The sequence below is a fragment of the Cebus imitator genome, unplaced genomic scaffold (assembly GCF_001604975.1).
Source record: "Cebus imitator isolate Cc_AM_T3 unplaced genomic scaffold, Cebus_imitator-1.0 Scaffold285, whole genome shotgun sequence".
NCBI classification, from domain to species: domain Eukaryota; kingdom Metazoa; phylum Chordata; class Mammalia; order Primates; family Cebidae; genus Cebus; species Cebus imitator.
In genome coordinates this window covers 2,512,904-2,540,119 of record NW_016107600.1, presented here as the reverse complement: position 1 = coordinate 2,540,119, position 27,216 = coordinate 2,512,904, and the positions used below count along the sequence as shown (strand labels likewise).

The window sequence follows — 27,216 nt, the reverse complement described above, 5'->3', positions numbered from 1 at the left end:
GAGACGGGGTTTCACCATGTTGACCAGGATGGTCTCGATCTCTTGACCTCATGATCCACCCGCCTTGGCCTCCCAAAGTGCTGGGATTACAGGCTTGAGCCACCGTGCCCGGCCTGAGGAATGTTTTAATGCAAGGGTAGGAAGAGGGGAGCAGCTATCAATCTAGTCCCTGGTCATTGATTTTATGACCTATGCAATAACCCAGGGAAGGCCTGGGACTTGAGTGATGGCCATAAAGTCTCAAATCATCATGCTTAGAGAGAAAGCACCAATAAATCCAGGTCCATGTCCACCCTGCTGTTGTAGGTTCCACAGACTGCCCAAGACTCATCATGGGCTGTTACTAATTAAGAGAATAGAAATACCTGGCAGAGTATAACTAAAGAAGAGAAATGTAGGATTAGCACCCAGTAAAAATTTGTATCCAATGGATACAAGTGAGTTTTGCTTTGGACAAACAGGAAATTTTATAAGTGACATTTTAAATGTAAATTTTATTGAAGTTCAGCCTACATTTTAGTAACTTTTTTTTAATATAAATTATACTGAAGTATTATATACTCACTGAAAAATAAATGAGTATTAAATATATGGCTAAGGCCAGGTACATGGCTCATGCCTGTAACCCTAGCACTTTGGGACCCCAAGGCACGAGGATTGCTTGAGCCCAAGAGTTCAAGACCACCCTGGGCAACTCCATCTCTCTAAAAAAAAAAAAAAAAAAAAAAAAAATTAAATTAGCCAGGCATGGCAGCACTTGTATTCCTAGCTACTCAGAAGATTGAGGCAGGAGGCTCCCTTGAGCTTAAGAGTTCAAGGCTACAATGAGCTATGCCACTGCACTCTAATTTGAGAGACAGAGTGAGACCCTGTCAATAAATAAATAAGCCAATAAATAAATACATAAATAGCTCAATGAATTTTCGCAAAGACAATACACCCATGAAACCTGAAGCAGAGCATTACCAGCACTCCAAACGCCACCTTTCCATCCCTTCCATTCACTATCCTGCCTCCAAGGGTAGCAAATACCCAGACTTGTAACATCATAGATATGTTTGGGATCATTTTGAACTTTATAGGAGTAGAGTCATATGATGACATGTACTGTTTTATGTGTGTTTCTTTTGCTTAGTATTATGTTTATGATGCTTCTCCATGGTACAATCTAGAAATGGAATTGTAGTCTATTTAAATTGTACTTCTAGTAATATTGGGACTTAGTAGTTGCACTATTGTGCAGCTACAACACAAGCATTAAATGCAGTAGTAAATTGCAATATTCTGGTGCATGACTATATTGGTTATCATGTTATTTGTTAGTAGTAATAGTAAATATTATATATAGCTATACATATGTTTGTAGTATTATACCACGACACATTTTATGTAATTATATATTTGGAACAGAAAAATATATTTGTAGTTCTAGGTATATTATTCAAGTTACCTTTTCTTAACTAGCTTGCCCATTATTTTACATTATATAATGAACCTTTGATGTAGCATTTTTCATAAGGCCATATAAAATTCAGATTTTGGTAAACATGGTTGATTTTTTTTTTTACTATTTAAAGGAGTTACAAGCAAAAGATGTCTACATAGGTAATGACTTATTTTGTAAAAATTTAGGCAGAACTTGATCTACAGGTATCTTGGCTAGTGTAAGCCCATTCCCACTGTTACACACTCCATGAGGTGATGCTCCAGTAGTGTGAGAGTAATCTGGATTGCTGGAGACTGAGAAAGAGAAAACCTCCTTTAGGACCATCAACAGTGGGTGCACTCGTTTCTCTGCTAACTCATGTTACTGACCCTTTTCCCCTCCAACATCCACTTGGGATAACATTTACAGTACCATGAACAACTTCCATGTAAAAAGCTTTAGGAAAGCAAACTCTACAAAACTCACAACACTTCAGCGCTTGAAGTAGACTTAGATGATGATAATGTCTAGGGATCCAAATTCCCTTACATAATATTTAAAAACAAAACAGCCACAATGAGCCAGGATGAATCTAGATGTGCTGGTCCCGTGTCAAAGCCTTGTCACGGATTACTTCACACACCTGTTTTGGACAGAGAGAATTTCTTCCTTGTTTGTAAAACTGAGCTGTCTTTCACTACTATTTGTGCTGATTTCCATCTATTCTTCTAGTGGAGATGGTAAATGTTTGATAAGACTGTGTCTCAAAATTTTAAAATATTTCTAACCAGGATACAGTTTCTGCTTTTCCTGAAAGACATGATTTTCGGCAATAACATGGTTCAGAGAGAAGGAAAGAAGTGTGGTAGTTAAGGCGATCTAAAAGTTTTAAGAAAACCTAGATATTTATATTTGTGATTTGAAAACTATGGCAAGCAAACCCTGGCTTCTACAAATGTAATTCTCCAGTTTTGCTTCAATGTTCTTTCTTTCCTATTTTGCCTAAAGACTGAAGAATCATTGCTAAGCTGACTTTTGTCCTTTAATCCTGTGGCCAGGACAACAGAAGCACAATGTAAAACATAGAGCATTCCAGCCCCAGTTTTCCCAACTACTCTGATGAAAGTTTTGGTCCAGTAACCACTCTGTCCCCATTTTCTCCAATATAAAAGCAAATTAAATACTACTGACTCTCATGGGAAAAGAATATGAACATGTGGGAGCTTTTTCCATGAAAAAGCTTCAAGAAAAACATAAGTGACTTCAACCTATAAGACTGTTTCTGGTTTAGATACTCTGAAGAAGGACTTTCTGAGGAAGCAGGACAGTTTATCTGCAATGGTGAGTATAGGTTCTGTCTTTCTATTGTTCTTCTACCTGGAGAGTGATATACCTGTGTGTGTGTGTGTGTGTGTGTGTGTGTGTGTGTGTGTGTGTGTGTGTGAGAGAGAGAGAGAGAGAGAGAGTGTTTATGCACATATACATGCATAGGCAGGCAAAAGAGTGCCTGAGTGTTCCTAAACTGGCTGCAAAACACTGTTTGTGGTCACAAGGCTCCAGGAAATTAAGAAGAAAGTGCTGGCTCAGAGCCCACAGGCTCACTGATAGTCAAAGGCTATCTTCTGCTAGTGGCTGCTCAGATAGCAACCACTGCTATAGGAAAAGAACTTTATAAAAGATGTGTTTATATGGTTCTGAGTGCACACACCCATGTGTTTGCTGTTTGGCAGGGGACTGTGTACATAACTATATGATATAGGGGAAAGGTTACAGTATGCATGATTCTTTCTGAATCAAAAATGAATATAACTTCTGAGGTGGTAAATGTAGAGTTTGTGGTAATTCTGCAAATGTGGATATCTAGTATGATTATGTGGTTGTGCAAATCTAGTCTAAAGGTATGTGAAGATGTTTGTGTATGCAAGGGTATGTGTATGTGCATGTGTATATGTTCCATCCTGATTTTCTGTGACCCTCACCTGATTACTTGACAGGCTTCTGCAGCCATGGGACCAGCTTTGAAGATGACTTGACCCTAGGAGCAGAGGGTAAGTGGCACAGTTCTCTGAGATTGGGAAAAGAAAACAGGATATACATTGGATGAATTCAGGATAAGATGGAAGTACAAAACTTCAGAAAGAAACAGCCCATCCCTGGGGTCTTATCTGTAGGAAAAGGGCAGTCTCATTATGATCTAATGTAAAATACAGAAGACATCTCATGCCCAGAAACACTTCCTCATCAGCCTGTCATGACTCCTGCTGGTTCATCATTGGAACTTTCCTTTGGCCCCTGGGAAGGTAACATATAAAATTATTATAACATTTGCTGCCCGGATATCTTTAAGATGGTTTTCTGTACAGAAACTCCAAACAAGTCTGTGCATTGGGTGTAGCAGAGAGACTGTACTGCAGGAGGATAAGGGCATCAGTAAAGAATGAAATCACAGCAGCCTACCAGTGTCTCCTGGGACCTGTAAAGACTCGTGTAGGGTGACAGAAACACTTCCCAGGAGGGCCGAATGACTCTATCCTCCTTAGACAGAGGGCCTCTTGTCTAGACATCAGTCATGGGTCAGAAGTTCAGAGGCTGAAAGCCAGTTTGTCTCTGGCATATCTGTCCCTATTCCAGAACTGTGTTAGGTAATCTTGAGGCCCCAAGAGGAACAGAATGCATGGGGTCCAGCTAGCCCGTCATAGTGACAAAAGGAAACAGAGGGGAATTAATTTTAAGTTCAGAGGAGTAACACAGGTGATTTTCATTTTTCCTTCTAATTTTCTCTTTACTTCTCTGTTTCTTGTCCAGCCACACTGCTGGCCGCCAATGGCAAACTCTTTTCCAGGTAAGTGTTAGGTTCAGCCAGGCTGAATGCTGTCTCCTTCAAGAATCAGTGAATTGGAGTAGGTCAAAGAGATTTAAATAAAGAGCTAAAGATTCACATTAGAGAGCGGGACTTTACAACCAGCAACCACAGCACAGACTAAAAGGTACCCATCGGGGGTAAATAAGCCCAGCAGGGATTCCTTGAAGCCAGGGTGCAGACTGGAAACAAGATTTGTATGACATCAGCTTTGATCTCTGCAGGAGTTTCCTCGAGACAGCCAGGCCTTGCCAGCTACTTGATCTTGGCTGTAGTTTGGCTTCCAGCAGCATGACTGGGGGTACCAACAGGACTAGTTCAAGGTAGGTACTAAAGTGTGGCAGGGTGGAAGGGTGGAGATGGGAAGCATAGGAGAATGAGACCAAGAGCCATTGCCTATTTTTTCTGGGGTATCTTACTGAAGCTTTTATATACTTTTTCTGCATACTTGAAAAACGTGACCATATTTATTTCAAGAATTGTGGAGGATGCAGAGGAATCTTCTCAGAGCTAAATACTATGTATAAAATACAGATGTCTCCTCCCACTGAAACTTGTACCCCAGGAGGTATAATATTGGTACTATCACAGTTCCAAAACTCATGGTAGGTGCTTAGTAAACAATGTATTGATTAGTTGACTAATTTGTTGATTGAATGAAGCAATAAAATATTAAATCACTCTGACAGGCAGGCCAGGCAATGACTATACGGAATTTGAAAAGATGAAGCAGTACTATTCACAACAGCAAAGACATGAAATCAACCCAAATGCCCACCAATGATAGACTGGATAAAGAAAATGTAGTACATGTACACCATAGAATACTATGCAGCCATAGAAAGGAATATGTTCATGTCCTTTGCAGGGATACGAATGGAGCTAGAAGCCATTGTCCTCAGCAAACTAACACAGGAACAGAAAACCAAACACCGCATGTTCTGATGTATAAGTGGGAGCTGAACAATGAAAACACATGGACACAGGGAGGGGAATAACACACACTGGGATCTGTCGGGGGTTGGGGTGAGAGAAGGGAGAGCATCAGGAAAATAGCTAATGCATGAGGGGCTTAATACCTAGGTGTTGGGTTGATAGGTGCAGCAAACCACCATGGCACACATTTACCTAGGTAACAAACCTGCACATCCTGCAAAGGTACCCCAGAACTTAAAAATAAAAAAGATGCTTGACCCCAGGAGCTCAATGATTTAATAGAGTGGACAAAATCTACACATAAATAACTTTAAAAAAGATGAAAAGTCATGAAAACTAGTATGATGTAATGAAAAGTATCCGGAATTGAAGTCAAAATTTGAATTTGAGACCTGGTTCTGAGACTTAAATTTTTGCCACATGACCATGTCTAGTAACTTATCCTCACTGAGCCTTCGCCCTAACCATACCCTACTTCAATTAAATCAGAGAAAGGATTCAAATATATGCATTTTTAAAGCCCACAAAGGTGACCCTACATGTAGCCATGGTTGGGACGCACTGATTCAGTCTTATGCCCACAATTCACAGATAGGGAAACTTAGGACCATGAAAATAAAATGATCACTAGGCTGGCAAACACAAGAGTAGATCCAGAGATTCCGAACGTCCAGCTGTTAGTGAAACAAGGTGGTCCCTATTTGATGAAAAAGCCCAACATACTTTCTGAAGAGAGTGATAGTGATTATTCAAAGCCTCAAACAATAACAGCTTCCCTTAGCCTCACTGAAATACAGTTACTAAGCTCTGGTGTCACCCAGCTTGGTGGAAATCGATTTAGACGTAAATACAGGTTGATGCCATAGAGAGAGAGCACGTGCAAACGATCTTTTGTGACACAGGACTTCTGTCCTGAGAATAGTGCTAGAAAGGAGTATACCCCTCAAAATCAGGTTTTGGATGTACTTACTATTTTTGGCTTTCAGGTCAAGAATAAAAATGTTTACCTTCAGGGGTGCTATGTTCCTCATACATTCATTGCTTAGTTGTCCCACACAACAACCACAGGGGCAAGTCGAATGGCAAATTTGGGAACTGAGTACTTAATGATGCAACCGTGACACTTATTCATATCTGAACTGCTCTTCATTTTTCAAAATCCTTTCATAGTAAAGTTTTATTCATCTGCAATAAGTTGTTCAAAGCACTGTACTAAAATCTTATTCAGTTTTTAGAACTAGGGTTGGACTGTAGTTCCATGTGTCAGGCAGATAATTTAGGCGCAGAGAAGTGAACGCTTGGCTTAAGTCACAGTGAAAAGTACAGAAATGGACAGAAAAGAATTTCAGCCTACTGACACTTTTATTAGAAATTCTGAATTACCATAGGTCTCAAAGTTGTCCCTTATCTACCCAAACTCCCTCATTTCAGCATCTCAGAGATTCTGGACAAAGTGCAAGAAGATGCAGAAGATGTCCTCTTCAGTCTGGGCTTTGCCCAAGAGGACCGCAAAGACACTTCTCGGATACCCGCCCGATTTTTCACCAACCCCTCTCAAGCCAGGGGCATTGATTTCCAGCTCTTCCTGAAGTCCCAGGTGCGGAGGATTGAAATGGAAGATCCCTGCCTCATGCTGGCCAGTGAGTGTACCCCACAGACACCTGCTCTACTTCCCTTAACATTTAGACTTCCACAGCAGGGCTCAGTGGCTCCAAATCCTGCTTTCTCTTGGTTAGCATTGACCCTTTGCCTATTGTGTCTATTTCCTCTTATGTTGTCTTCAATGAAGATGGAGAACTCTGTCTGATTATTTCTCTTAAAGAAATAGCCATCAAGAGGCTTCAGACCACTACTGCTTCCTTTAGGCCTTCTTGCCTTTTGGTGAATCATATCAGCATGATGTCAATAAATCTTATCCCTCTTTTTTATTTCCCAGTTGGAATATCTACTTGGGATGGGGTGTCAAGAAGCAAGGAATTCAAGAAAAGGACCCTGGGTGTTAGAAATCTAAAAGGGATAAACACTAGTAGGAAAATTGGAAGCTTCTCCCTGAATTTTGAGCTTTGGGGAGGCTTCTGAAGGGAGATATTTAAGAAAATTCGCTGATGAACCCCAGACTCACCATCTTTAACTCTTGTACCCAGGCAGGTTTAAGCAGGTGCAAACACTGGCTGTCACTGCTGATGCCTTCTTCTGTCTCTACTCCTATGTGTCTAAGACACCTGTCCAAAAGTTCACACCATCCCATATGTTCTGGAATTGCAACCATCCAACTGATGTGCCATCCATCAGGATTCTGTCCCGAGAGCCTGAACCCCACTCACCCAGAGACCGCCTTCGGAAAGCCATCTCCAAGATGTGCTTGTACACATGCCCCCGAGATCGGCCACCACCACCACCCCACAACACCCCCAGAAAGAACATTTTGGACCAAGTTGTGTGGGAAGCGATGGACAAAGTGAAAGAAGAGAAGCAGGTCCTGCAGCAAGACTGTGATTTAGGGCAATTCTCACAGGAAGATCCTGTGCCCTCTGTCGAGGGTACAAAGCTGCCCACTTCTCCCTGTCCATGTGTCCTCCACTGCAAAGAGGAAACACAGCAGGGGATGTCCACAGTTCCAGCACCATTACAAACTCTGGATTCGAACCCCAAGGTACCTTGTTGCACACATTCTCTGCCCATAGCAGATCCACAGTGGAACACAGACCCAGCTCAGATAGGGAGAGAGCTGTGTAGTTTATCAGCCACCAATCCAGAAACCCATTCAGACAAGGATGAGACTTTCTGGAAAAGAAAGATCAGAGCAAGAAAGAGCCTGTTCCAGGAGAATCTCATGGGCAGGAAGGTTAAGTCCTTGGACCTGTCCATCATCCAGCAGAAATGGAAGGAGAGTGTAGAAAGACCAGAACTGCGTCGATCTTTAACCCTGCAGCCACAGGACACTTTGGACTTGGAGGAGGTAAGTGGGTTGGAAGTGAGGGAGAGACTGGCAGAGAAAGGCTGTAGATTCTTTCCCAGAAGATGAAGGGGTTAGGACCCTTGGGAGGAAAAAAAATCCAGGCTTCCTATCCTAGCCAGATATACCACTTTCTGAATTGAATTTAGGGTTAATATACAGGGAGAAAGAGAAATAGGCCTGGCTTCTTAAGAGCAGTTGAGTTTTCAGAGCTCCTTTAGTAATACTTACCTGATCTGATCACCATTAAATGTTTTCATTAAGTACACCTGTCATTACCCTTTGCTCTGGTCCTCATAAGAGTACAAATGGAGGACAGTATTACACAAAGCTGAACACTCTTAAATAAAATACATTCTCCCTTACCTTGACAAATATCTAATCATAAAGACCTAGGAGTCCAGATTTCAATCTAGGAGTCTCAGACTCTTAGGACTTCTGTGCTAGAACGTGACAGTGTGAGCGGAACCACTCCCCAGCTCTTGACCTATCCCCTTCTCTTCCCCTGCCCAGACCTGTCCTATACCATGAGGGACCTTGCATGTCCATGTCTGGTCACCTGAGTCTGCACATCCAAATGCCACAAGCTCCCACCTACACAAACAGCCATTGGTCATCTTTTGGGCCTAAGCTGCATACACTACTGGAGAGGTCAGCCCTCGAGAGAACAGTCATCAGGCAAAACCAGTGCACATTCCTGCCACTGGCTTGGGGCCATTTAACCAGCAAACGTTGTGATTCAGGGTAACCAAAGAATGTTCTAGAAGGAATAGTGCAGGACTTGGTGGGCATATTCTTTAAGTCCACCAACTCTTCACTGTATGGATGCTCTAAAACTCAGAACTCTTCTTGCCTGGGTCTATGGAAGGTACTTCCATGAAATGTTGGGAGCTCTTTAAAAAGCTTTTAAATCCTTGCCACAACAAGAAGCTGTGATTATTTGAAATATCATTTGCATGTATGTCACCTCTCATTGAATGTAGAACCACACCTCAGCTCCTGCCTTTCTCACTACTGTGTCCCTAACAGCACAGAAGACGCTGTATCTCAAGTATACTCAGCCTCCTTCCTCTAGAGCAACCTACCACCTGCACCTTTCCTTACTCCCTTTCCCCCTTGGCTCTGGCTGAGTTCTGTGGGTTCTTGGTTACAGGTACAAAGCAACAGTGAAGAGGAGCAGAGTCAGAGTCACTGGCCCAGAAGACCCAGACACCCCCACCCCCACCAGACTTTTGCTGGCAAAGACTCCTGAAGTAAGTGGGCCTATCTCTCAGGCAGTGGTTCTCAAACCTGACTGCACATTGTAATCAAATGAGGAGGGTTTTTTAAAAACCCCCATAATAAAGGGTCCCACATCCTGTGATTCTGATTTAATTGGAAACCAGTGACTAATTATTTTAAGCTTCCAGGTAATTCAAATATGGCTGGAAGATAATTCTCTAGATCAATGATGCTCAGGCTTAAGCAGGCATCACAATCACCTAGAGGGCTTGTTAAACTACAAATGACCGGATCCCAACTCCCAGCGTGTCTGATTGAGTTGGCCTGGATAGAACCAAAGAATTTGCATTTCTATTAAGTTCTCAGGTGATGCTGTTGCTGCTAGTCTGTTAATCATAGTCTGAGAACTGCTATTCCAGGAGACATTGTGTAGAACTTTAATATTCAAAATGTAGTCTACAGATACAAGCAGCATCGGCATCCCCTAGGATTTTGTTAGAAATGTGGACTGTCAGTCCCCATCCCAGATCTAATGAATCACAATTTTACCAAGATCTTTAGGTTAGATAATTCATTGCATATTGAAGTTTGAAATGCATTGTAGTAGAAGTTTTGTAACTGGTGAGGACCTACCATGGCAATCAACATCGCAACACCTGCTTTCAGGTACGTTCTAATCAGCCCACATCATTGGACTCAGGGCAGACCCCTCGATATACCTCACAGCTATGCTCATTTGGGGTCTGAGTTCCTTTCCGCAACTGTGATCTGATGAACATAGCTCTCCCTCCCCTTCTCAAAGCAGGAAATGAATTTCATATAGTTATTTATTGCATCTAAAATTTCTTTTCTCCAGATATTAGTTTTTCAGTATTAATTTTTTCAGCGATATCTCTTAAATCTTTAAATAGTTTGGCCAGTAATTTATTATTTAAACTAATGAAAATTAGTCTCCTGTAGTTTTAACCATCTATCTACTACAATCACAAAGAAAATGGCATAAGGGATAATGGTATTTTCCCCAGATAGTATAAATTTAAATCTTTATTGAATTAAGCAAATAAATCTTGCTTAGAGATTCCTTCTTTTTGGATATCTTGTTACTATTTTCTGCATTTTCTAGTATAATTGTTTTCTTGGTTAATACTCCAAAATTGCAGTGGTACTTGCTCAGACACACAAAGATATTTACAATTCTAACTGTTTAATTCTAATTCTCTGTGGTTTTAGGAATCTAATCACTCTTCTTCCTCTCTTACCCACTACCTACATTTTGGGGTATATGGATCACATGTATATGCTTAGTTACAAAAGAGGCATCAATAGGTCATATGCACTTTAAGAAGCTTCAGGTGCTTCCAGTTGCTGGTCTGGCATGTAAGGAGCAGGAAGTGGCCACTCCATCCAAACAAAAGTAAAAAGCCGAACAGACTGAAAAATTAGTAACCATTCTAGACCCATCAGAAAAGTGGGTCACAGAGCAAACCACTCCCCCTCAAATTAGAGAAATAGGCAAATGCAAAGATGCATGACTTGTGGAAGCAAAAACCTCAAAGCATAAACTCCCCCAGGAATCAGAACCATAGTAGAGAACCCGGACAATAACCGAGGAATTACTGGATGCTCAGCATGGACCAGTCTAAGAAATAAAAACTCTAGGGAGACCCAATCATTGGGAGGCCCCTTATTTTTATGATTCTTACCTCCAGGAGCTCAACCAGGTTTCACAGGAAATATTGGAGAAAAATCCCCTAGCGTTTCCAGCAGGGGAAGGGGGGAAGGAACTATTTTTGAAATGCACCAGAGCATTCTATTCCTCTTAACAAAGTCTTCCCTCTGGAGAAACTAGATACCAAAAACCTAACCAGATGACGTTTTGTCAGAGACTAACCAACCTGAAGGAAGAGAAACACCCAACTCCAGCCTACTCTAGCATCCTGTCCCATGAAAGGGGACAGAGAAGACTGAGAAGCACATGAGATTCTCAGAGCTTCTCAGTCTTCTGGGAATCCAGAGGCACAGGCTCACTGGAAGACTGAGACCTAATCATAACACGAAACACTTCCCTTCTCCCTAAACCTTACCACCACATTACTAAAGGCCTACTTACATCCATTTCTTTTACTCAGCATATCATGTGCAGTTATAAAAAAAAAAAAAAAAAGGAAATACTAAAAGGCAAAAACAGGTTGAAGAAACAGAGGAAACATGAAAACCAGTCTCAGATATGACAGGGATGTTAGAATTATCAAACGGGAAATTTAAAACAACTGTGATTAAAATGATGAGGGCTCTAATGGATAAAGTAGTCAGCGTTCAAGAACAGATGAGCAGAGAGATGGAAATCATTAGAATGAAAAATAAATGCTAGAGATCAAAAATGGTGTAACAGAAATGAAGAATGCCTTTGATGGGCTTATTGGTAGATTGGACATGGTTGAGGAAAGAATCTCTGAGCTTGAGAGTATAGCTATTAAAAACCACCAAAACTTAAAAGCTAAGAGAAGAAGACTGAAAAAAAAAGTAGAAGAGGATATCCAAGAAATAAAAACTCCAGGGAGAAAAAAACAGTTACAAAAGGTGTGACGTATGCATAATGGAAATTCCAGAAGGAGAAGAAAAAGAGAAAGAAATAAAAGAGTAATTTGAAACAATAATAACTGAGAATTTCCCCCAAATGAATGTCAGATACCAAACCACAGATCCAGAAAGCTCAGAGAATACCAAAAAGAATAAATGCAAAAAAAAAAACCAGAAATCTACACCTAAACATACAATTTCTAAACAACAGAAAATGAAAAATAAAGGGAAAAGTCATAAAAGAAGCCAGAAGGAAAAAACACCTTACCTATAAAAGAACAAAGATTAGAATTACATGCAGCTTCTTCTCAGAAATCATGCAAGCAAGAAGAGTGTGGAGTGAAATATTAAAAGTACTGAAAGAGAAAAAAAACCAACATAGAATTCTGCACCCTGTGAAATTATTCGTCAAAAGAGAAAAGAAAATTAAGACAGTCTCAGACACAAATTGAGGAAATTTGTTGCCAGTAGACCTGCCTTTCAATAAAGGTTAAAGATGTTCTGTAGAGATAAAAAAAAAAAAAAAGGATAAAAGTCAGAAACTCAAGTCTACATAAAGAAAGGAAGAACACTGGTGAAGGAATAAGTGGAGGAAAAATTAAAACTTCTATTTTTTGTAGTCTTGATTGATCTAATAGATAACAATTGGTTCAAAGTATTAATAACAATGGTGTATTTGTATATATATTAATATATACTAATATATTAATGAAATTAACGACAACAGTGATACAAGGGACCAGAGAGAAGAATTAGGATCATTTTATTATTATGAAGTAGTCACACTACTCATGATGTGAAATACTGTTGTTTGAAAGTAAAGTTGAATTAATTGTTAATGTATATTGCAAAATTTAACAGCAACCACTATAAAAAGGGAAAATAAAGAAGTATAACTGATATGCTAACAAATGAAAAAATGGAATTATATAAAATGCTCCATAGAAGTATAAAAAGCAGAAAAAGAGTACAAGACAAAATAGTAACAAAGAACAAAGGCAATCAATAGAAAACAGTAGCAAATATGGCAGATACTAAATTCAAATACATCAGTGGTCTAAATACAACAATTAAAAGAAGGAGATTGTCAGAATGAGTAAGACCCAACCATATGTCATCTACAAGAAACACACTTTAAATATAAAGACATATATAGATTAAAAGTAAATGGATACAGAAAAACATACCATGCTAATACTAATTAAAAGAAAGCAGGAATAGCTATATTAATTTCAGACAGAGCAGACTTTAGACAAAGGAAATTATCAGAGATAAAGAAAGGTATTACATACTGATAAAAAGGTCCATTACTCAGGAGGACGTAACAGCCTTTAATGTGTCTGCACCTAACAACAGAGTATCAAATTAAGTGAGGAAAATACTGATAAAACAAAGAATGAGAAATAAATGATAAATGAATCAAAGATTATAGTTGGAGACTTCAGCACCCTTCTGTCAGAAATGCACTAATCCAGCAGGCAGAAAATCCATAAGAACATGACTGAATTCAACAACATCATCCTTCAACTGGATGTAATGAACATCTGTAGACCACTTTATTCAACAACAGAACACACATTCTTCTCAAAGTTACATAGAACATTCGCCAGGATGAACTGTGTTCTGGGCCATAAAACATACCTGAACAAATTTAAAAGAATAGTAATCATGCAATGTCTGTTCTCAGACAACAGTGGAATTAAACTAAAACTCAATAACAGAAAAATAGCTGGAAAATCCCAAAACACTTAGAGATTCAACAACATACTTCTAAATGACACATAAGTAGAAGCAGGAATATAATGAGAAATTTAGAAAGACTTAGAACTAAAGAAAATGAAAACACAACTTATCAAAATTTGTGAGATCCAATGAAAGCAATGCTTAGAGGTAAATATATAACATTGGATGTGTATATTATAAAAGAAGAAAGCCCAAAATCAATCACCTCAGCTTTAATCCTAGGAAACTAAATAAAGAAGAGAAAATTAAATCTAAAGTAAGCAGAAGAAAAAGAAATAAAAATTAGAGCAGAGATCAACAAAATGGAAAATAAGAAATCAATAGATAAAATTAACCAAACCAAAAACTGGTTCTTGGAAAAGGTCAATAAAATCAGTAAGCCTCTACCCAGGCTAAATAAGAAAAAGAGAGAACGGACACAATATACCATATGAGAAATGAAAGAGAGGCCATCACTACAGATCCACAGACATTAAAAAGATAATAAAGGAATACTATGAACAACTGTATGCCCACATTTGATGACCTAGATGAGATGGATCGATTCCTTCCAAGACACAATGTCACACATGAAGAAATGGGCAATGTGAGTAGTCCGGTATCTATTAAAGAGATTAAATCAATAATCAATAACCTTCAAAAACAGAAAGCACCAGACACAGATGGGCCAATGAATTCTATCGAACATTTAAAAAAGAAATTATATTATCTACTATCTCTTTAAGAAGATAGAAGCAGGAGGGGGAAAAAAAAAGAAAGATAGAAGCAGAAAGAATACTTCTTAACTCATTCTATGAATCCAGCATTACCTATTACCAAAACCATAGGAAGATATTACCAGAAAACTACAGACCAATAACTTTAATGAACATAGATGTATAAATCCCCAATAAAATATTAGCAAATCAAAACCTGAAATGTATAAAAATAAGTGTACGCTGTTAGAAAATGGGACTTATCCAAGGTATGCAAGCCTGGTTCAACATTTAGAAATAAATTAGTGTAATCCATCATGGGCAAAAGAAGAAAAATCACATGATCACTATAATAGATGCAGAATAAGTATTTGACAAAATCCAACTGCCATTGAATAAAACTCTCAGTAAACTGGGAAATCTCCGTAACCTAGGAATGGAAAGGTACTTCCTCAGCTTGATAAAGAATGCACAAAAAAGAAACCTACAGCTAATTTCTTACTTAATAACCATTAAGTTATAAATTATAAATTCAAAGCTTTTCCATGTGCCCTCTTAGCACTGCTTTTCAACATGGGATTGGAAGTCCTAGCTAATACAATAACGCAAGAAAAGAAAATATAAGGTATACATAATGGGAAGGGATAAATAAACTGACTTTGATTGCAGATGGTGATCATCTAAGTAAAATCTGAAAAAAATGACAAAAACCAAAAACCTCCTGGAACTAATAAACAATTATAGCAGGGTTGCAGAATATAAGGTTAATATACAAAAGCCAACTGCTTTACTCTATACCAGCAATAAACAGATGGAATTTGAAATTTAAAACATAGCTTATGTTAGCACGCCCCAAAATGAAATACTTGGGATAAATTTAACAAAATGCATACATGATCTATATGTATATGTAAAAAGCTATAAAACTCTAATGAAAGAAATAAAAGAAGAACTAAGTAAGAGGAGAGATACTCCATTCATAGCTTATGGATAGGAAGTCTCAATATTGTCAAGATGTTAGTTCTTCTCAATTGTAGATTCAGTGCAATCCCAATCAAAATCCCAACAAAATTTTTTATGTATCAATAAACTGATACTAAAGTTTATATGGATAGGCAAAGACCCAGAATAACTAATAAAGTACTGAAGGAAAAGAACAAAGTTGGAGGATTGATACGACCCAGCTTCAAGACTTTCTATAAGCTGGGCACAGTGGCTCACGTTTGTAATTCCAGCACTTTGGGAGGCCAAGGTGAGGGGATGGCTGGATAACAATAACAATACTGAAACCAGCCTGACAGCATAGCAAGACCTCATCTCTGCAAAAAATAAAAATAAAAATAAATTAGCCAGCATAGTGGCACATGCCTGTAATCTTAGCTACTCAGGAGGCTGATGCAGGAAGATTGCTTGAGCCCAAGAGTTCAAGGTTATACTGAGCTATGATGCCACCACTGCACTCCAGCCTGGGTGACGCAGGGAAACCCTATGAAAAGAGAGAAGGGAAGGGGAGGAGAGGGGAGGAGAAGGGAGGGGAGGGAAGGGAAAAAGAGGAAGGAGAGGAAGGGAGGAAAGAGAAGAAAAGAAGGAAGAGGAAGGAAGGAAGGAAGGGAGAGAGGGAGGGAGGGAGGAAGGAAGGGAGGGAGGGAGGGAGGAAGGGAGGGAGGGAGGGAGGGAGGAAGGGAGGGAGGGAGAGAGGGAGGAAGGAAGGGAGGGAGGGAGGGAGGGAGGGGAGAGAGATGCTATAAAGCCATAGTAATCAAGACAGTGTGATATTGTTAAAGGAATAAACAAATAAATCAATAGAACAGAATAAAGAGGCCAGAAATAGATACACATGAATTTAGTCGACTGATTTTTGACAAAGGAACAAAGGCAATACAGTGGTGAATAGTCTTTTCAGCAAGTGCTAGAACAACTGTATATACACAGGCAAAAATAAAACATGAATCTAGACACAGACTTTACACCCTTCACAAAAATTAACTCCAACAGCTCAAAGACCTAAATGTAAAATGCAAAACTGTAAAATTTCTAAAAGGTAACATAGAAATTCTAGAGGATTTTAGGTTTGTGGATGACTTTATAGATGTAACACTAAAGGTACAATCCCTGAAAGAAAAAAATGATGTTGGACTTCATTGAAATTACACATTTTTTTCTCTGAAAGACACTGTCAAGAGAATGAAAACATAAATCACAGACTGGAGAAATTATTTACAAAAGATATATCAGATAAAGAACTGCTCTCCAAAATATGCAAAGAATTCTTAAACACATTAATAAGAACACAAACAATCTGATGAAATGAATGGATAAAGAAACTGTGGTACATCCAGACAATAGAATATTATTCAGCATTAAAAATAAATGTACTATCAAGCCGTGAAAAGAAATGGAGGACCAGGCGTGGTGGCTCACACTTGTAATCCCAGTACTAGCATTTTGGGAGGCCGAGGCCGGTGGATCACCTCAGATCAGAAGTTCGAGACTGGTCTGGCCAACATGGTGAAACCCCGTCTCTACTAAAAACACAAAAATTAGCCGGGCGACTTCAACCTGCAATCATGGGAACCTTTCCATTACATTTCTTGGCAATCTGTGCCATGCCCAGAACACAAGTTCTTCTCACAAACCTGTCCCAACTTTGTCTAAAGGTCAGTATTTTAAAATATTAGAATTGAATTGCTAGGGAGAAAATATTGCTAGCAGCGAGACTGTCTCAAAAAAAAAAAAAAAAAAGAGGGGGGACGTGGAAGAAACTTAAATGCATATTACTAAGTGAAAGAAACCAATCTGAGAAGAAACAGTAAAAACGTAAATGGTTAGAAGGAAGAGAAGAATAAATAGTAGAGCACAAAGGATTTTTAGGGCAGTGAAATTACTCTATATGATACTAAAATGGTGAATACATGTCATTGTACATTTTTCCAAACCCATAGAATGTCCAACACCAAGACTGAACCCTAATGTAAACTATGGACTCTGGGTGATAATGAAGTGTTAGTGTAGGGTCATCAATTGTAACAAATGCACCACTATGGTGGGGAATGTTGATAACAGGGGAGGCTGTGCATGCATGGGTTCAGGGTGTACATGGGAAATCTCTGTACCTTCTGCTCAATTTTGTTGTGAACCTAAAACTTCTCTAAAAAAAAAAGTCTATTAAAATAAAAATTTATTATGTAGAGTCAGCTTACCTAATTCTTACTAATTCAATGATCTTGGAAAAATCACCCCACCTCAGTTTTGTCCTATGTAATAGAATAATGATAATAATTTTTTATATATGCACATATACCTTTATATGGACTATATATTTACATAAAGTTTCAACACCTTACAGGTAGTATGTAAAGGTAATGTAATACATTAGAATAACAATAATGTTGTTGCTGGTGCTACTGAATTTTACTAAAGGTAATTGTGGTCATAAAATAGTTGTTAAGTTAATAGTTCACAATCTAGCAAGCTTTTAAAAAATAGTTTTTAAAAATAACTAATTTCCTGGGATCGACCCAATAGAATGGGACCTGGGCATTGTTTTTTCTTCTTCTTCTTCCTCTTCTTTTTTTTTTTTTTTTAACAGAGTCTTGCTCTGTTGCCCAGGCTGGAGTGGAGTGCAGTGGCACAATCTCTGCTCACTGCAACCTGCGCCTCTGGGTTCAAGCGATTCTCCTGCCTCAGCGTCCCGAATAGCTAGGATTACAGACATGTGCCACTATGCCCAGCTGATTTTTGTATTTTCAGTAGAGACAAGATTTCACCATATTGGCCAGACTGGTCTCGAACTCCTGACCTCAGATGATTTACCTGCCTCAGCCTCCCAAAGTGCTGGGATTACAGACATGAGCCACCATGCCCAGCCTATTTTTTCTTCTTTTAAAGCTTTCCCAGTGTGTTATATACCTTTGCTGCATAACAACCACCAAAAATGTAGTGCCTTTAAGGAATAATCATTTGTTGTCTGTCATTGTTCTCCGGGTTGACTGGGAGGATCTTTTGCTTCTCTAACCCAGGTTTACTTATGCAGCTGCATTTGTCAGGTGGCTGGACTGTAAGGTCAAACATAGACTCTCCCATGTGTCTGGGGTCATGGTGTTGAAAGTCAGCTGGGTGCCCTTCCCATGGGCTGTGTCATTGTTTGGTATCTGGTCTGCCTTTCTTACTTGGAAATTCAGCAGTAACAAAAGCTGCAATGCCTCTTTTTAAAGATATATTGGAAATTGTACAATGTCCCCTCTGCTACATCGTAGTGGTGAAAGCAAGTCGCAAAGCCAACCTATATTCAAAGGGAAGGAAAACAGACTCTACTTTTTAATGGAGTGGCAAAGTTACATTGTAAAAAGGCAAGTGGGATGAGGGGGTTGTTGCAGCCATCTTTTAAGCAGTCTCTCACCAACAGTAATTCTGGAGCACCATGTCAGTTCAGAACCACCGGTTTAATTAAGGTGCTTTATTCCACACATATTAAAGACTCACTGGGAGTAAGTGCTCATTCCAAAGCTCATTCAAACTCAGTCACAGCATACAAAATTTGAAAAGGAAAATTAACTTGTAGAGTCATCAAAGTCAAACAGAAAATCTGTAGTATATACTCCACAATTAGGTTCTTGCCAAGAATTAAATTTACTTTAAAATGCAACACTTGGCTTAAGTGTTGTTTGCCCAGCAGATGTCAGCCTTGCACAACAAAAATCCCAAGATGTTTCGCAAAGCAGGCTGTGTGCAGGATTTATATGGTTATACTTTTCTGGGCAATCTATGCAACGCCCAGAATACAAGTTCCTCTCACAAACCCGTCCCAACTTTGTCTAAAGGTCAGTATTTTAAAATATTAGAGTTGAATTGCTAGGGAGAAAGTATTGCTAGGAGTCATGCATTTCAAGTACCTAACTAGATTCCATTTTCTGCCAGTAATGGGGCTTCATTACAGCAGGAGAGGTAATAGGTTAAAATACTGTATTTTATTGATTCTAAAGCACACATTTTAACATCTCTGAAATAAGGTTGTGTCTTAAAATTGGTAGTGTCAGCCAATTTAGTTGTCTTTTTTTTTGGGGGGGGGCTCCTTAAGTGGAATGTAAAATAATTATGAGTCTTACAAAAGGTGGTTTATTATAATCAATGAAACAGAATAATTTTAAAAATTAAATGCACTTTTTCTCTCAAGTAAATTTGGAAAATATTTTGTAGATTTTCTTTCTATGATTACTTAGAAGAATAAGGGATCTCTTTTTTCCTGACATAGTCTTTGGCTGAGGAAGGGGGTCACAGTAGTGCCCAAATTTTTTCAATGTTCTGTACATTTGTTTAATTATCTTTTCACAAAGCTATAAACTATTTCTCTTAATCCACTCCTCTATTACCCTTTAAGAGACCTCAAGAAGAGAGAAGAGCTATGACAGCATCTCAGTACTGCCAATATTAAAGCCTGTGTGATAAATATGGAAGGGGGAAGTTCACTCACCACAATCAAAGGCAGAGCTAAGTGAATAATTTTTTCAGCTCTACTGGGAAGTAGTCCCACTCCTCCGTTTTTCAGAGTCTGTCATTACTTCTTGGAGATTAATGGTTTTCTATTATAACGTTGTTTCAAGTCCCAGGTATTAACCACTACTTGTTTGTAGCGGATAGGAAATAGCAGCAGCACTCAGCCAGCCACCATGTAGGGTTGTGCAGTCCATGCATTGCCCAAAGACACCCAGCTGGGTAGGCAAATGGGAATTAGAATCCAGCCCTACTGAGCTTGACATCCAAAAACTCAAGGAGTTTTTTCTTCTAAGGGCCAGCTCCATTTTTTTCTAATTCATTTACATAAGGTGAGTGCCTTTCTGTAATTAGGACAAGGGCACTGCTGTGCTTTGAATGAGTCTCACAGTGTTCATATATTGGAACCTTAATCCCCAAGGCAGTGCTGAGAGGTCGGACCTTTGAGAGGTGATTAGGTCATGAGGGCCCTGTCCTCATAAGTGGATTAATGTCAGTATTGTGGGAGTGGATTAGTTATCTCAAGTGAGTGAGCTTGTTATAAAACCAAGTTTGGTCCTGTCTTGCTTTCTTGCTCTCTCGCGCTGTTGTCTCCCTCCATCCTCCACCACAGGACGATGCTACAAGGAGGCCCTCACCAAATGCAGGCTTTTGACCTTGGGTTTGCCAGCCTCCAGAATTGTAAGAAATAAATTTCTTTTCTTTAAAAGTTACTGTATCTGTGGTATTGTTATAGCAACACGAAACGGAGTAAAACAGGCACCCTTTTCTGTTAAAAGAGGACCTTGGCCCCCAGCCAATAGCTTTCTTCGCTTGCTACTTTCTCATTTAGGCTCTGTAGGGAAAGAAGTTTTAATCTTCCTCCAAGTTTCTGAGAAAGGATGACCCACATCTTTCCTCATGATTTCCACCATGCTCAAAAATTTCAAATTCACAGCCCTTTCTATTGGTTTTCTGTGTTGACATGTAAACCACTTGACCTTTATCACACTTATAAGAGGCAGGGCCAAGGAGAGAGTTTTTCTTTGTTGTTGTTCTTTTTGTTTCTTTTACCACATCTGAGGTAGCACAGGCCAATATACATTCTCTTTGTCTAGTGACCGTATCTAGAGATGGTAGTTTTCATTTTTATGGTCAACTCTGCTGAGGGCGGCAGAAGAGACCGAAAGGACTAGGTAGGAATGCTCGTTCAGAACACAAGACAAAGAAGAAAACTTGTTTGAGATACCCCCAAATGGTGGGTAACTCAAAGCACTATCTGCTTTGTATTTGGTGGAACCTACGTAAGTTGGGTAGCTACAGTCTTGCTCTTTGATGTCAGGTTGTCCTGTATGATAACATTACCAATAACAACAAATATATATAGTGGTTACTACATAGCAGACACTATCCTTAGCACTTATGGATATTCAATCATTTCACACTATGATGTAAGCTCTTTCATTATTCCCGATTTTATACATGATAATACTGGACACAGTTACTTTTGTATCAAATTCTGAAGAAGCACTGTCAGATGTGAAGTGTAGGAAGAAATTAGACAAGGGGGAGAGCTAGTGGGAGGACATCATGAGAATGTGAATGTTTTTCCACCTCATTTACAATTCTTATCAAGGTTGTTTTGCCTCTGTTGGGAAAATATAATTAAAAACAAAATCTCCTCCCACCCCAGGAAATCACTCCACAAATCTGTAAAAGAAAGAAAGCAGCTTTATTTTTGAATAAGAATTAAAGCAGACGATGATGTGCATTACAGAAAATCCACTAAACAGATTGCAAAGACAGAAGGAAATCTAACCCTTTTATATAACCAAGCAGATGCAACACATACATGGCTGTTATTAAATAAACAATATTTTGTCCTCAAGTAAGAAGACTTAACAGAATCACTCGTCACTCAGAGTTCACCCTAGATTTACCTGGTAATTGGAGTGGCCATCTGTGTCCATCAATTGACTTTATCCAAAGAAAAATAAACTTCTCATATTTTTAAGACAGGAAGTAATTTTGCAAGTTAAAACAAAGTGCTTAAGTTAGATAGCCACCTGCCTGTGGAGACTGGAGGAGAGATGTATCTTCCTTGATAATTACATGTCAAAGGGATGGCTCTCAACTTTTACCCATTTTTTTTAATTGGATGATCTATTTGTTTTGTTATTGAGTTGAAGAAGTTCCTTATATATTTTGGAATTATCATTTATCGAAAGAAGATATACAAGTGGCCATCGAGTACAGCAAAAGATTCCCAATATCAGTAATCATCAAGAAGATGCAAATCAAAATCACAATGTGATATTACCTCACACCTGTTAAGGTGGCCATGAGTGAAAAGAAAAGATAGCTGTTGTCAAGCACGTAGAGTAACTGGAATTTCTGTACAGTGTTGCTAAGAAGGTAACATGGTGCAGCTGCTGTGGAAAACAGTACTAAGTTTCCTCAAAACACAAAAAAATGGAAGTACCATATGATGTAGCAATCCTGTTGCTGGGTATTTATCCAAAAGAACTGAAATCAGGATCTTGAAGAGACCTTAACAGTCCTATTTTCACTGCAGCGCTATTCACAATGTCTAAGATGTGGAAACAAATTGATGTCCATCAATGGATGTATGGATAAAGAAAATGTGACATAGATATACAATGAAATATTATTCAGCCTTTAAAAGAAAGAAGTCTTGCAATATGTGATGGCATGGATGAACCTGTGGACATCATCTCTCTATATAAGAGTTATATGAGACAATATTTCTGAAAATGTTGTGGAGTATAACTACTAGAGGCTCTTTCTACCAGAAGGGCTGTGTACGGTAACATGGATGAAACCAGGACCTCCTCTTCTCTGCACATCTTCAAAAGCAATGTTGACATAGCTTTCTGTGTGAATGTGGACACCTGAACATCGTGTGGCTTGGCAGCCTTGGAAGCAGCCTTGGTGATCCATTTGAACGACAACTTAGAAAATGGGGATTATGCAATGCAGATAGAGAGTATCTTTCTGGCTTCCACAGCCAAAAAAAAGAATGAGACAGTAAAGATAAAGGGAAGACCAAGGAAAAGAAGATACAGCAGTGTTCTTTTGTCTGTGGTTTTTCATTTTGTGATTTCATTTGCCTAGAATCCATTTTATACTTGAAAGGGATCAGGAAAAGAAAAAGACTTAGCAAGATCATGCAACTAGTTACTATCAGGGCCAGAACTAGGGCCCAGGTCTCCTGAGATTCGAGCCAATGCTGTTTCCATCAGAGAATATGGCCCTGATTGAGCAGGAGTTTAGGCTGTTACTGTGGATCAGGGCAAGCCTCACTACCTGTACTTGGATCTAACCTTCATTTAATGTGTGCCTTGACCCTTTAAGCTAAGTAGCAACTCTCTTACACCTTTGTCATCACTGAAATGTGCTTGCCTTCTTATAAACTCACCACCAAGGGGAGCATTATACAGAATAAGCAGAAATGTTCACAGGATACTTTGAGCTCATAGTTTAGTGAAAGACATGATGAGAAAATCAGTAATTATTAATACTTTTCATTAAATGCCATAAGTACACAGAAATTAACTTCTCAGAAGATGACATTATTATTTTTTAATGATATGTGTTGGCAAAGATGTAGAGAAAGTGAGTCTGGACAGATGTGTAAACGCTGAACAGGGAGAAGGTGGCTGAGGGGAGCAGAAAAAAAGAAAGCAGAATATTGATATTCTAGGCAGTGAGAAAGACAAGTTCAAAGCCAGATGAATGGAATACCACAGTATCTTCTGAAACGACACCTTATGCCCAGTGAGAGAAAGGGGATGTTCTGGAGAGAGGTCAAAAATGAAAATAGGAAAGATAAATAGAAAGCAGATTATAAAACAAAGTCTCCTATGTTATTTTAAGTGTTTTGATTTAGTCTAAGATAGGAGCCCACAGGAGCCCACTGGAAAATTTACAAAGGAAGCGAGATGATTAGATTTGTCTTTTAGAAAGATTATTCTGGCAGAAATATAGGAGGTGGACTGGGTAGGAAGCCAGTGGAGTAAGGAAAATAATTTAACAGTCTACTGCAGAAACCTGAGGAGAAATGTGATGATCAGAAATAAGCCGAAGGCAGTGGGAATGGAGGGCAGGACGAGTGAGATTCTGAGATATTTAGGAGGTAAGATGTCTAAGCCAGGACCACTTAGACTCATGTTTGGGAAGGAAGAATGGAATGAGGAACAGAAAGATAGAGCATGCAGGTTTCTTCTTGGGCAACTAAATGGATATAAATTTCATTTTATTAAGAATTAAGTAAAGTAGGAATAACAATTTGGAAGGCAAATATATTAAAGTATAATTTTCAAAAAAGTAAAATAATGACTGTCATGCAAATGTAGATAAATATGTCCAAAGACTTCCCTCAACTCATTAATTAATAAAGGTACCAGCAGTATGCTTTAACTGGTCCAAACACTATTTGAGAAGTTAATTTATATAGAGAGAGAACTTAATAGATTGCCATTATTAGGTACAAAGATGGTTAATATTCAATAACAGCATAAACTTTATCTCTGGAATTGCTGGTTCCACTGGATGGAAATTATTTGCATCTCTACCAACATAAATCTGTAAGGTAATCTCTGCCCTTGCAGCACTGTAAAACAGCACTGTAAATAGAAAGTCAAGACTAACACTGTCCTGATAGAATATCTAGTTATCTTGTCTGACTATTTAGAACAAACTGGTGAGTTCATATCTGAACATGGTGAGTGTGAGGCACTTCTAAAATACTGAAATAAACAGGTCCATGTCTTGGATGCTTTTCTGTTGCCATAATATAACATTATAAACTGGATGTTTTATTTTATAAAAGAAATTTATTTACTACAGTTCTGGGAGCTGGGAAGTCCAAGGTTGAGGGACCACATCTGGTGAGGGCCTTCTTACTGCATCATAACATGGCAGAGGACATCACGTTGTAAAAAAGCAAGAGCATGCCATCTCAGGTCTCCCTTCCTCTTCTTATAAAGCCCACAGTCTCATCATAGGAGTCTCACACTGATGAGTTTATGTAATCCTCTCTAAGAACCACCTCTTGATACTATCGCAATGGCAATTATATTCCAACACAAATTTTGGAGGGCAAACTCAAACAGTAGTTCATAACACAGTTGGATAAAGAAATCTGGGGAATTGAGGTTTTTGGAATTCAAGGCTTACTTATAATAGGTGAAGGCATAAGAAAAGATGGCTCACCCAAGAAAGCATGTAGAATCAGAACCTAAAGTAAAAAAAAAAAACAAAAAACCTTAGAAATACTAGGATTTAAAGATTTATCAAGGAAAAATATATATATAAAGGAGAAATATTGATTGGAAAAAGAAATTTGCAAATAGAAACCAAGTGATGTTTCTCTCAAGAAGGAAGATGTAGTCTTTGGTAACATTTACCATTAAATATCCAACAGGAAGGAGAATGCAAAGCTACCATTGTATTTGTGACTAGATAACAATTACTAACCTTGAGAAGAATATTTTCATTTGAATGAAAGGGCTTTAAAATATTAATATGAAAAGTGAATAGGAAATGATGAAACGAAAGTAGGTAAACAATTTTTTTTTAGGTTGGGGAAAGTTTAAGCATATAGTAAATATTTCCCTGGAAGGAAAGAATCAATAGAATGGGAAAGGTTGTGGTTCAGGAGAGAAGGGATTATATTAGTCTGTTTTCACATTGCTATAAGGACCTACCTGAGACTGGGTAATTTGTAGAGAAAAGAGGTTTAATTGGCTCATAGTTCCACAGGCTGTGCAGGAAGCATGGCTGGGGAGACCTCAGGAGCTTTCAATCATGGCAGAAGGGGAAGGGGAAGGGGAAGCAAGCATATATTCACATGGCCAGCAGGAGAGAGAGAGAGAGAAGGGAGAAGGGCTATACACTTTCAACCAACCAGATCTCATGAGAATTCACTCACTGTCATTGGAACAGCAAAGGGGAAATCCGCCCCTATGATCCAGTCACCTCCCTTGAGGCCCCACCTCCAACACTCAGGATCACAATTCAGGTGAGACACAGAGCCAAACCATATCAGGGATAATGATGGTGTGAAGTCACTGAGAACAGGGATGAAATGAGATTCAAAGCACTTTTGGGGGGTATAGCTAGCCATAAAGTAGTATGACAGATCTTTCTCTGAGATTAGAGGAAAGAAAAAATGGAAAAAAAAATTGTAAGTATAAATACAATTATATTGGTCATCTGGAAAGGAAGTGAAGAAAATTTCTGCCTATTTCATTCTCTCTTTTTTCTATGAGGTCATACTAAAAAGTGTGAGTCAGGAGAAGAATGGTGAAAATTTGAGAATTCTCCTATGGAGAATAAAGAGAATTATTAATAGAAAAGGCATTGCTAGTTGAATAGGTGAATAACGCCAGGCTCATTTCAAGGTGCAAAACATGAATTGGTAGTGGTTTAGTGATATTCTCCAACAGTGCTCAGCAATCTATACAAAAGAAGAAAGGTATAAATATATGATTTTATAGGTATTAAACAGCAAGAGGTAAACTCTTGCAGGAATCTCACCTTATTATGAAAAGAGCAGAAACCCTAAGTCACATAACTCTGCTGCTGCTGCTAATAACTTTAAATATCACTTATAGTACTGAGAAACATTTCCACAGCTGAGATATGAAAGTTCCTGCCAACCTCAGTACCCAAAGTTGTTTCAAAAATGCATGATATGTATCTTTTTTATTCCCATTGCAGGCTTTTTCCACCACCACAACAGCATGTGGTCTGACAGAAGTGGCTTCATAGAGGAACCTAATTCCCACCTTTTTCAGGAAACTGCACTGTCCTCAACATCCAGCCTCTACTCCTTGGTCCTCCAAATCCCTGAGCTCAGCAGGAGGAAGGCAGCATCGTACATGGGAAAGAAGACCAGACTCAGAGATTTGGAATCCACATCCCAATGCTGCCACAAACTGCATGCACAGAGGAAGACCTTAGGCACATCATTTCATTTCTTTGTACACTGGTTTCTCTACTATGTGTATATTAAAATATATAATATAGACATTAGTAAACTGAACAAAGCCTTAGTTTTCTCTCAAGTTTTACATTGCCATGAGCAGTTAGGGGACTTTAGGATCAAGTTTAGGGGACAAGTTTGTTTCTAATACTTTCAAAGGGCCCAAGCTAAGAGAGGGAGGACATCTCACTTTCTGGCTTTAAAAGCATGGTGCATCCCACAGCATGATTCCCTCTGTGCCTCTGTTCATCCCATGTTCCTAACTAAATTCCAGAAAATCTTCCACAACAACAGAGACCTATCTTTCTTCTTGAGGCCTCT

The 27,216-nt window shown here is 38.8% G+C and overlaps 1 protein-coding gene across 5 annotated transcripts in view; it reads left to right on the top strand.

Annotated features, from left to right (window-relative positions):
* Positions 1-26,950, top strand: part of TESPA1 (thymocyte expressed, positive selection associated 1) — a 43,312-nt gene extending 16,362 nt beyond the window's left edge. For all 5 annotated transcript variants that reach the window (XM_037729009.1, XM_017501897.2, XM_017501898.2 and 2 more), the window contains 8 exons: positions 2,718-2,767; positions 3,421-3,474; positions 4,232-4,268; positions 4,511-4,609; positions 6,654-6,862; positions 7,367-8,181; positions 9,332-9,431; positions 26,631-26,950. In XM_037729009.1, the coding sequence (XP_037584937.1) occupies positions 2,718-2,767; positions 3,421-3,474; positions 4,232-4,268; positions 4,511-4,609; positions 6,654-6,862; positions 7,367-8,181; positions 9,332-9,430 (1,363 nt within the window). In that variant the 3' untranslated portion in view covers position 9,431; positions 26,631-26,950. The remainder of the gene's footprint in view (positions 1-2,717; positions 2,768-3,420; positions 3,475-4,231; positions 4,269-4,510; positions 4,610-6,653; positions 6,863-7,366; positions 8,182-9,331; positions 9,432-26,630) is intronic.
* Positions 26,951-27,216: the final 266 nt, after the last annotated feature.